This window comes from Phoca vitulina, unplaced genomic scaffold, assembly GCF_004348235.1.
Source record: "Phoca vitulina isolate PV1807 unplaced genomic scaffold, GSC_HSeal_1.0 scaffold13, whole genome shotgun sequence".
NCBI classification, from domain to species: Eukaryota; Metazoa; Chordata; class Mammalia; order Carnivora; family Phocidae; genus Phoca; species Phoca vitulina.
Window position 1 is genome coordinate 11,854,728 of NW_022589716.1, and position 12,014 is coordinate 11,866,741.

The 12,014-nt window shown below is 48.8% G+C and overlaps 1 protein-coding gene across 11 annotated transcripts in view; it reads left to right on the top strand.

The window, feature by feature from the left end:
• Positions 1-12,014, top strand: part of CACNA2D3 (calcium voltage-gated channel auxiliary subunit alpha2delta 3) — a 960,286-nt gene that overhangs the window by 420,183 nt on the left and 528,089 nt on the right. For all 11 annotated transcript variants that reach the window (XR_004300377.1, XM_032411506.1, XM_032411505.1 and 8 more), the window contains one exon: positions 489-651. Coding sequence is in view for 10 of the 11 variants with exons in the window: in XM_032411506.1 (XP_032267397.1) it covers positions 489-651 (163 nt within the window). In the remaining variant the exon portion in view is untranslated. The remainder of the gene's footprint in view (positions 1-488; positions 652-12,014) is intronic.

Here is a 12,014-nt window from a genome sequence, read left to right on the forward strand (position 1 = left end):
TGAGACCTGCCCTGAGCACTGAATATAACCACAGCCCTTCTGCTGCTGCTCTCCCCACCTTACCCGGCTTTGCTATTTTCCGTAGCAAGTATGGCTATGAGACATATTATAGATTTAAGTTGTTGTTTTTTGTTGACTTCCAGTCTCCTTCAGCCTAAATGTAGGCTGCATAAGGGCAGGGTTTGTCTTCAAAATTTAAAGAATTAAAATATCTTTAGGGCAGTTTTCTCTAGGCATATAAGGAAGTACTGTGTAGCTCCTTACGTTAAGGTTTCGAAGAATATTTAATGACATTGAGAATTTTTTATCTCGTGCTATCACGCCTGTGCAGAAGCAGCCACAGACGACAGGGGAGACTAAAGGAGATTGCCTGACTAAAGCAGGATGCACGCGTGCAGGGGACGGCCCGCAGCATGTGCCCAGGGCTGTCTGAGCTCACGGCGTCCTGTCCCAAGCCACAAGTAATGCTTTTTGACTTTCTCTTTCAGTATGAATACTTCAATGCTGTGCTGATAAACGAAAGGGACAAAGATGGGAATTTTTTGGAGCTGGGGAAGGAATTCATCTTAGCCCCAAATGACCATTTTAATAATTTGCCTGTGAACATCAGTCTGAGTGACGTCCAAGTGCCCACGAACATGTACAACAAAGGTAAGACTCACCACTGCCGCTCCTTCTAGAGGGTGGAGAGCAGGGGGCGTGAGGGGTGGCACCGGGTGCTTTGCGGGAGTGTGTGTTTTGAAAAATACGATTACAAGCTGGGTGTGTGAGCATCAGGGGGATAGGTGAGGTGTGCCTGTTCTACCTGGAGTTGGCTTGCTGTTGCTCCAGCTGGTGTTCGCATCAAGCAATCTAACAGGTAATCCAGAGGCTGGCAAGCCTTTCCGGTAAAGGGCCAGCTAGTAACTAACGTAGGCTTTGCGGGCCATAGCGTCTCTGTTGCAGCTCCTCAGCTCTGCAGGTCTGGCACAAAAGTGGCCTTAGACACTGCATCAATCAGTGTCTATGGCCGTGTGCCAATACAACTTTTTATCTACCAAAACAGATGGCTGGGTTTGACCTGCAGGCTGTAGTTTATTGACCCCTGCTGTAGTCTTTCCCTATTCTCTCCCATTCCTTATAATGCTTTTATGGGTTTGGGAGCCCCCCCACCCCGGGTTTCTGGCAGAATCGGTTGTGGTCTTTTCTTAGAGTACAAAGCAGGATGTACCTCCATGGGGCCCCCTGTTTCAGGCTTGAATGTAGAATCCACTCAAATCCAGCCTTCGCGTAGACTCTACAGTTCTTTCCTCCCAAATTCTCATCTGCCCGTGAGAGTTGGGATTCTCATGGCCAGGGACGGGGCTCTGGCTTCAGACTGTCTCTGGTTGGCCCCACATTCCATCTCTTACTGGCTGTACCCTTCGGTGTATCCCCTTGTCTCTTTAGACCGCAGTTTCCACCTACCTAGGATGTGGATAATAATTGTGTCCACTGCATGGGGTGGTTGTGAGGGTTAAACCACACAAGATGATGTTAATAATGCGTTTAAGTGAAGGATGTTGCCTTCCTTATCCTCACCGTCAGAGAGTAGGATTTTGCTCTGCTTTTTCAGACCTGGGAGGCTTGTAAACAAAGAGCCATCCTCCCCAAAATAAATCAGAAAGCCAAGGCATCTTCAAAGTAAAACACTGCCCCATTGTCTGCCGTCGAGGTTTCAAAAACATGAGGTCATAGTAAGGAATAGCATGAAGGACATTAGGAGAAGGAAGGGAAAAATAAAGGGGGGGAAATTGGAGGGGGAGATGAACCATGAGAGACTATGGACTCCAAGAAACAAACTGAGGGTTTTGGAGGGGAGGGGGGCGGGGGGATGAGTGAACCCAGTGATGGGTATTAAGGAGGGCACATATTGCATGGAGCACTGGGTGTTATACGCAAACAATGAATCATGGATCACTACATCAAAAACTAATGATGTAATGTATGGTGACTAACATAACATAATAAAATAAAATAAATACAAACAACAACAACAACAACAAAACCATTGGGGGCTGGTTTCCTCCCTCTACTCAGTTTCAGCATCATATCCAGAGTGCAGTGGTCAAGAGAAGAGCTCTGGGTTTGGGTGCCACTCTTCCTCTTGTTGGCTCTGTGATCCTGACCTGGTAACTTTGTTTCCCCAAGCCTCAGTTTCCCATTCTGTAAGAGAGGGATAAGGATACCCCCTCCTTCTGGGGTTAGTGCAAGGCTATGGAGTGATGTGTGCCCAGCCTTAGCAACAAGAGTTGGTCACAGTGCATCTGAGCTGCCATTGTTATTATTGGGAAATACCGGGAAAACACATTGCATTTCTGAGTTATTCTAGGTCACCGTTTCAAGAGCTTGGTCAATGATGAAAGAGTTCCCAACTCACTGCCTGAAACCCTCGTGCTTGTCTTTTGTGGCTGGATCCCTAACGTCTCCCTTCCTAGTTTACCTGTTACCTATCCTTAAAATCCAGAGGAGGCAGCATCCTATCCGTTAACTGCTCTGATGGTTGTCGGGGACCCCATGGTGAACCAGGCACAGCTCCTCCCTCGAGAGGGCCACAGTTTATTTGGGGAAACAGATAGGTAATGAGACCAGTAGAACGCCTTGTGTGTCACCTGCTGGCCATAGTTATAGACAGTGGGGGCAGTGGGAGCTCCAAGGAGGAAGTCTGACCATGTGCTCATGTGGGCAGCCACATATTTGTCTTTCTCTCTCTCTCTCTCAGAGACAGAGATGTCAATCTGAACTGTCCCTCGTGGGCTCTGGACTGGACTGTATCCTGTGACCTAATCTTCACTTTGGACTCTTCCTTAGGGCAGATCCCTTAAGACCCAAGCCTCAGAGGGCTCAGCTCAACCTCGTCCAGTGCAGTTTGCCCTAGTCCTCCAGGGTGATCCTGTCAGCCGAGGAAGGAAAGCCCCTTCTGTGCAGTGTGGCTGGAAGAAAGCCATCCTCTCCCCATTAAATGCATTCTCAACTGAAGATGAAAAATTAACAAGATTTTACAGAGCAATTTCAGACATAAAACAATTCAGAATGATCTTTTAAAATATGGCAGCTACTTCAAGGTTGCTCCAGCCATTAGCACCATTATAGAGGTTTAACTGCACCTTGAGCTTTAAAGGCATAATTGTACCTTTCGATGGCGGCAACACATAAGGGACCAGCCCTGCTATTGGTCACATGGGCTGCAGAATCATGGCTATGAGGCTCGCAGAATCCTAATAGATTGCTTGAGCCATGGAGGTGGGTAATATGTAAAGTCAGCCTCAGCAGCCCTTGTTGGGCCTGCCTACCGCCCCTACCCAGACTCGGTGCTCCCTCAGCTAGGCTGTGGGGTCATGGTCAGCTGGGCTGTGTCTTGTTTCTGCCAAGCAGTGAGTAGCTGCCCAAGGGAGAGAGGAAGGGACTTCAGGAAAATTCCTGTCTCCATTCCACCTAATTCAAACCAGCCTCAAACAGTCTTTTTTCTTTTCAAGCTGCAGAAATGTATTTCGTGTTAAGAGGACCCGCCGGCTCAGATCTACTTATTGATGACATGTACTCAGAACACGTGCTCAGAGCTTGGTCGCTGGCTGGCTGTGCCCTTCCCAGGTTAGAAATCTTGCCCCAACAAAGGAAACCAATACAGAGTATGGTTTCTTGGCAGCTTGGACATAGCAGAGTGGGTACATAGCAGAGTGGTGTGGTATTTGCTTATAGGAGCTGCAGTGCACTGTGCTCTTGGGCATAACTTCTGGTCACAGCTGAATGTAGCTGGTAAAATCTACCTGTTTTCTGCAATCTGCCTTTCGCCTCCTTGGCTGGGCCTTGCAATCAGGCCGTTCAGCCAGGTCAGCCTTTTCCTCTGCTCGAGGTGCCTTTCTCGTAGGCACTACAAAAGGCTGGAGCTTCAGAGTTCATGGCACGTGGGCCAGCCGGCCTACTGACCATGAGAATTCAAAGAGCCACACTCCAGAGTCTTGAGAATTGTGTCTTAGGGTCCTCGTGGTGCCCGATGCAGCAGCTTCTTCACGAAACCTCTTCAGTAGATGTTTGCTGAGTGACTGCTCAGTGCAGCCTGTGACATCTTGCCATCTATCTGTGACACTTCTGTGAAGACTAGCTGCCCCTGCCCCTGGAGCTGTGGACAACTGCACTGCCTCGATGAGGAAAGCATGGGGCATGTTCTTGTGCGAGGACCGTCGATGGTCCGCCAGTGGATTCAGATAAAACTGAATTCGGTTTTAAGTACTTCCTGGGCTGAAGTGGTGTAAAATTCACACACACACGTGCATACATGGACATGAACACATACCTATGTGTGTGCGTGTGTCCGTATCTGTGCATGTGTGTTTGTATATGTGTGATGAAACCTACCCCTTTATTCCCACATGCACCTCTGTGCACCCAGATGAGAGCCCCTCTTCTCGTTCACAGTATACCTTTCTCTTTCCTCCCTGATACCCCATTTCTCTCCATTTCTGTTATCCCTGCCTCCCCTTTTCTGCTTACCCAAATGCTCTTCTCAAAAGCCAGCTCAGGAAACCTCTTTCATTCACTCTTTTGTTATGTGACTTTGGTTTATTCCTTTGTTCTAGCATTGCTTTGTTCCAGAAGTGCATTACATGCTTTTTTTTTTTTTTTTCTTTCCTTTTCCACTTGGAGTTTTCTGAGGGCAGGGGACTCTGCTGGTTCAACCTGGTGCCCCACTTTGTCCCAAGCACCATGCCCTTTACTGACTGGCTTTTCCAGAGATGGGGGGAAGAGCTGGGGGATGCCAGCGTCCGTGCCTCCTGGGCTGTGAGAAGTCAAGCCTGGCTGTAGTGTTCCAGTGGGGTTTGCAAGCAACGAAAACATATCCTGGCTGATTTAAATGGAAAAGAAACTTTTTGAAAGGGCATTGGGTGGCTCACAGACTCTCCAAGAAAGCTGGAGAATAAGGCTTGGAAAATGGTGGGGAAGGAGGGCGACCAGGCATTTTCATCCTGTCCTCTCTGGACCACATGCCACCTCCGGGCTGGTAGATGGGGAGCCATTTTTCTCCAGTGCTTGGAGCCCAAGAACTGGAAATAGACCAGAATTTGGACGGTAAGCCTCTGCTTCTATCTTCTCTCATAGCTGCTGCAGAACAGAAACAGGCATTCTGTGATTCTGTGTTTTTACGGTTTTGGCTGCTAACCTAAGGGTTTTCCCCTTACTTCCTTGTCCCACCTTGCTCCCCCACCTTCCTCCTCCCCATCACGGTGACATAACAGTGCTGCTGCCAAGACAGAAGGCCTGGTGATCATGGTGGGATAGAAAAGGTGATGGGTTACAAATGTGCCCATAGATAATAGTAAGCACTAATCACTCTGTAATTTGGCTGGGCGGTTAGTGGGGAGGAAAAGAAATCTGTAGCTTCTGAGTATTTTTAGACCCAGGAGAAGAGAGGCAGAGGGAGTTGCTTCTTTCTCAGCAGTTTTAGGCTGGATAAAGAAAAACACGAATTTTAGAAGTTAGTCGGTTTAAACTTCTGCATCATTGAGAGGGGTTAGGCAGTGTCCTTGCCTCTGTTTTTCAGATGAAGAAACTAAAGGTCAGAGCAGAGGGGCATCTGGGTGGCTCAGTCCATTAAGCGCCTGCCTTTGGCTCAGGTCGTGATCTCAGGGTCCTAGGATCTAGCCCCGCGTCGGTCTCTCTGCTCAGTGGGGAGCCTGCTTCTCCCTCGTCTTCTGCCCCTCCCCCTTCCCCGCTCATGCTCTCTCTCTTGCTCTCTCAAATAAATAAATAAATAAATAAATAAATAAATAAATAAAATCTTAAAAAATAAAGGTCAGAGTAGCACAATCTGACTCACTCCAGGTCCTACAGGTAGGAAGGCTCATGACAGGGTAGACCTCGATTTTCTGATGAGGAGTCCAGCTAGCTGGACATGAGCACTGAGAGAAGAAGGACCAGGTTCCTCAGGATCCCCTGTGTCTGCGGCTCAGTTACTTCCTGGACACTTTGGGATATAGGAATTTTTTGCTCAGGCTGAGAATCTCAGCCCAAGCCCCATCACCAGCCTTCCTCTGGTGAGTAAAGTCAGGGAGCTCTGAGTCTCCCTGGGCACTGCCAGGGCACAGGGCCCCACTGTCGTGAGACCCCAGAACCTGCTCCAGAGTCTAGTCTCTGGCCACTCTCTGGCTGGCCTTTCTCTCTCTTTCCTCCATGACACGTGGCCTAATAATTTCAATAACCCGAGGTTCCTGTGTGAGCTGGGGGGAGCTGCTGAGTCAGGCAGCTTCTGCATATCAGTCCTGCAAACATTTTTGGACCCAAAAAATACAAAGGCTCCAAATGTTGGCTTAGGACAGAAAGGGGGAGATAGCAGGGAGAGGTGGACTGCCTGGCAGAGGTAGGAGAAGGTTGAACTGCAGGACATGACCTAGGCCACCCCTTCCTCTTCTTGACTTCACCCAGCAGAGTGCCCAGCCAGACAGACTAGACTGCAAAGCTCTCCTGTGTGTGATTGGGGGGGGGGGCAGGGGGAGCACAGCCCCTGAAAATGAAAACAGGCCTAGGGAAAGGGAGAACCGTAACCTGCACTACAGAGCCCACGGAGTCAGTCTGTCTGCTACAATCTAATGGGTCCTTCTAAGAAGCCCAGGGAAGGGCAGAGGTCTGGGGAGGCAGACTTGGGTCCCCTGCTCAGAAGCAGAGTATGTGTGCTGCTGTAGGGGATGGGCAAGATTGCTGGGTTAGGGTTTGTCAGATGTCTCACCCTATTTTTCAAATGTTGGGTTTGATAAATCATAAAACACGCTTTGCCAAGCACTTCTCCCCTTAATTACAAGTGTATATTTTAAGGGAAATTTAATTCATATGTTTCTGATTTGTTTACACGGAAATCATTAAAATGTTGTCTAAGAGCCATTTGATGTGCAAGAAGGCGCATGAACCTTTTAAGGAGTGATGGTAAAAGTGACATCACCACGACGGTAACAGAGGTTGTTCCTGACTTTGCTCCCCATCATGAGAACAACTAACGTGTATTCAAGGACAAGACACCACTGAGAGAAACCTAGAAGCAGAGGTGAGGCAGAAGCCCCCCCTGCACCACAGAGACCAAGGCAGACAGCATTAGGGGGTAAGAGAAGCAGCTACACAGCGACCCCATTTCCCCTCCCTCAGGCCAGTGCAGCACACAGCCAAGAGGTGCCCCCCGCACCTCCACTTCCTGCAGCCAGAAAAGGGAGCCCCAGGGGTGATCGCCAACCTTCCCTGGCATTGTGGGTCACTTTGTGGGAGCCCCTACTCTGATCTCACACCACGGGGATTGCAGGGGACTCTTGGGGCCCAGGCCCTGGGGATCTGACTGTGATGAAGAAGGGGAGGGGCTGGCCACAGCTCCTGGAAGCTGTGTTCAAGAGGCAGGATGGCAGAGCTGATCCCCCCGCCCTGCCCCTCCCCCAGCCCGAGCGAATCCAGTACTGAGCATGCAGGCTCCCCACGCTATCCACAGGCAAGAAGACGATTCATAGCCAAGGCTGAGGTAGTTCCCGGCCCCTCCTACCCTGAGAGCCTATTTGGGAAATTGAGAGTAGTCTGCATTGCCCCCCCCGCCACCCCCTACCCAGGCAAGGGGGCTGAGACATAGCCCCACCCACCATGGAGGCCCCATCTGACCAGGGGGCTGGTCACGACTCCTGGACACTGTGGCCCAGTGGCCCTCAAGCTGAGAGATGAGCAGACAGAGCGAAGCCAGGGGCCCTGTGCAGCCAGAAGCTGGGGTGTAATAGGCTTGCGTTGAGACAACAAAGAGCTTTACTGGTTTTAGAGCCACTTCTCCCACTGTGTTCTGGCAGGGAATCTACTTTGTAGCTGTGACCCTTGCTGGTTCCAGTCTCCAGCCTGTCTGCCCGGGGAACCTAACAGAGCACAGGGGAAGCTCCGGAGCCCATTCAACAGCCCGACGCATGGTGGCGCTCAGAACAGAAGAGCACAGCCCGGGGCTTCTCCCCTGTCTCCAGAGCAGACCTGGTGGCCTCCCCTAATCAGGGAATTCCGTGCACACTCAGGCCCGATCTGGACCCCCGAACAATGAGCCGTACACGCTCTGGGCCGAGAACTGATACTCAGCCAGGGCGTGGGCAGCTAATTCATAGCCCCACCTCATCCTGAATATAGCGCCCAGTCCCGACCATCCTGTCAGCCCGACCAGAGTCCAGGCCGCTGCGGAGCCCATCCTACAGCCTCCCTTGGGTGGGGGAGGTAAGGCAACGGTCCTGCCCAGCTGTTCTCAGCCAGGCACACTCGTGTCCCTGTCCTCAGAGTTGCCTTGCCTAAGAATAGACCATAATAGCAGGTCCCACCTGCCCAGACACATTACCAGCAGACACATCCAGAAACCCATGCTGGGCTGACTAGTGAAGAGCTGTGCCTGCCAAGGTAAACCTGCAAACTCTGGAAGACACGCTCCACTGCTCAAATGCACAGGTACCGATGAAAGGAATCAAGGATCATGAAAAATCAAATGGATCTTAGCTGAACCTATTACACTAATCATCTCACAGTGAACCATCGTGCTGTACGCCTTCAACGTATAGAGTGAAGTGTGTGAATTATTTCTCAATAAAACTGTGGAAAAGGGGAGAGAAAAAGAGAACCAAAAAGAAAATGAAAGCCGTGCTTAAAATTTGTTTCTTCTCTGTTTCTTTTCTCTTTGTGTGTGTGTGCATATGAGAAAGAGAAAGAGACAGAGAGAGACAGATAGACTCCAGGATGTCAGAAACAAATTTGGACTCCAAATGTTTTATTTTCTCCTCAGAATTCTGAACTGAAGCTTTCAGAATCGGCTTAAATCTTGCTTTCATGCATATCTCCCTGCCCTGGCTGAGTGTGGTGGTGCTGTGGCCATGAATTTGAATCAGGTGTCAAGATCAGAAGGGCAGATCTGGACACACTGCTTTGGTCCTGGGGAAAGACCTTCCCCCCGCATGGCCCCTTGGCTCCTACCGTCCTCAACAGGATCCAGTGAACTTTCCCAACCCCTGTCTCGTCAGTGCGAGAACAACAGGACCAAAGCATTTGGCAAGATACCCACCAGATAATGCCGCTGCCGAGATTCCACAGCTGTCACCCCGAAGTCCTCACTGTTTCTGTCTTCTAGTTCAGAAATTATATTTTCATGTCATAGAATAACTAACTCTGTCTTAACATTCAGGGTTTGAGTGGCTGACTTCAGGTTCTTTTAGCAATTCCTTCACAGGTCTGTGTGTGTGTGTGCGCATGACACCAACCTAGGTTTGCATAGATGTGCATGTGTGTATGATGGGTTTGTGTCTATATTTTCTCAGAAGTGGTGTTAGTGGAAGGAGGGTGTCCTCTGCCCGCAGTGGCCCCTTAATGCTTAGGCTTATGCTTAGCCCAGAAGTTGTACTTGTTGAATGAATGAGTGAATGAATGAATGAATGAATAAACGGATGAGTTGATTCCTCTGTACTGAGCACCTTAGCTGCATCGCCTCATCTGCCACTACTCCATGTGCTGGAGGCACTGGGGCGACCGCCGTCCTTCACAACCTAATAAGAAGGAATTTGGAGGCACACCGTCCATGGCCTCCATGATAGAGTCTGGTCTGGCACGCTATAAACAGGGTAAAACTCAACCCATGACTTTGGGTGTTAATGGGCAGTTTCCTAAAAAGCAAGTAAGGGAGTTTATAGCCCCTGCCTGAGGCTCTCCGAAACACTTCGGTATTCCTCCGGTTTCCTTCGCTCTGGGCACTGACCCAGGCAGAAGCCACTGTCTCCATTCTGGTCCATTCCTAGGCTCATTCCAGAGCCATCAGGCTGTCTTGCATCACAGCTAGGACCACCAGCTTGGTGGACTAGGGAAGAGCACTGAACTCAGCAAGTCTCAGTTTCCCCATCCATAAGGTGTGGAGTGTCCCTTGGAGGATTACCGGAGGTAAAGGTGCAGTGCCCAGCACAGCGCTGGACACACACAGACACTTGATTGGACACACTTTGGCTCTTGGAACCAAAGCAATTTCCAGCTCCCTGTCCCGTAGGTGGGTTCCTGATGTGGGTCTGCCCCAAAACCCAGGCACAGCCTCGCCCTTCTCTTCAGCTTTGTTTGTAGGATGAAGTGCAAACACACCCACAAACGGACGCCCGTTTACCACCCTCCTCACCCTGGTCATGGGCTTAGGACTCCAGTTTTCCCAACAGCCTTCCCTTAGGCTCTGCCTTCCACCCCAGTCTGCTCTCCTCGCACCCTCTGGCCAGGCTTGTCCTTTCCTGAGAGCTTCACTGGTGCTCTGGCCTTTCCTTCTAGCCTCAGCCTTCCTCTCTGGAACAGCGACCTGTCCTTATGTCCCACAGTGTTGTGCTTTCTTTTTCATTTGGCTCTCTCCCCTGGAACTTGAAGATAGGGGCTGTTTTGTTTTGTTTTTCCATCCCCTTGGGAACCCAGCAGAAGGGATGGAATAGCAAAGATTATCCATTGAACTGAACTGAGTCCTATATTACCATATTGCTACCTGAATCCTGAATCCTGCATTACTATATTACTTTCTGAATCCTATGTTATTATATTACTTCCTGAATCCTACTTCTCTACATTACTACCTGAATCCTACATTGCTACATTACTACCTGAATCCTACTTTACTACATTACTACCTGAATCCTACTTTACTACATTACTACCTGAATCCTACTTTACTGCATTACTACCTGAATCCTACATTGCTACATTACTACCTGAATGCTACTTTACTACATTACTACCTGAATCCTACATTGCTACATTACTACCTGAATCCTACTTTACTACATTACTATATGAATATTGCTTTACTTCATTACTACCTGAATCCTACATTACTACATTACTATATGAATATTGCATTACTACATTACTACCTAAATCCATCATGACATTACTATATGAATCATGCATTGCTACATTACTCCCTGAATCCTACATCACTACATTACTCCCTGAATCGTGCATTACTATACTACTTCCTGAATCCTATGTTACTATATTACTTCCTGAATCCTAATTTTCTACATTGCCACCTGAATCCTACATTACTACAGGTCATCACAAATGGATTGGTGTGTGGGTTGTTTTTTTTTTTTTCTTCTTATTGGTCTGTCCATTCTACTTCTATTTAAATTTGATTTTTGGGAGGGAGTGTTGCTTTTGAAGACAATAGTTTTAGATGTATGCTTAATAAAATAATAATTCCATGGTCTTTTAATTTATTTGTATTTGTAATCTCTCTTTTTTCCCCTGAATAATAGAAATTGAGATGGAGGCTTGCAATGGGATAGGAGCTGAATCTGGGCTAAGAGGAATTCTAAAAGCCGTGCCCAGGCAGTAAAGGACAATGTAAGAACAGGAATGATTGCTAATAGTGGTTGTTTTTTTTTTCACCTAGTGTCTCCACATTTGTGAAATGTCACAGTAATCGTAGAGAGCCAGAGTTGGTAGGTGATTTGCTTTAAAAAAATTTAATGGCTTAGAGGGAATTCAGTCATTCCTATGATAACATCACTCATAGGAGCTTGCTTTCTGATCTGTCTTGTATTGGGAGGGAGAGCGGGGACCACCTGCATCACTCTGGAAATGATAGCAGGGGTGTTGCAGCCTGGGCTGACAGTCAGATGTGTTCTAGGAAGGAAAACGGGGTAGGAACCGCTGTCCCTGGACTGACGCAGCCAACCTCAATATGCCACAGGTCCCCAAGAGCGAGAAAGGGACCACCTTGCTGGAAATGCATGCCAGGTCTCCAGGATTTGGGAAGAACAGGGGAGACATGTGGATATGTGGATAGTCCTACAGTTGCTGCTGGTATCCTCAGCAGCCCTCCCTGGGAGGCACTGGGTCAGGGTGGGTCTTGTTCAGGGGCATGTGGTCTGAGTGTGAATGTGACAGATGCTTGTTACCTCAGTACTGACCCGGGCCACCATCCGTAAAGTGGGCATTATGGCAGCACCTATCCCCCGCGGGTTTGTGAGGATTTAATGAAGCACTGTTCAACC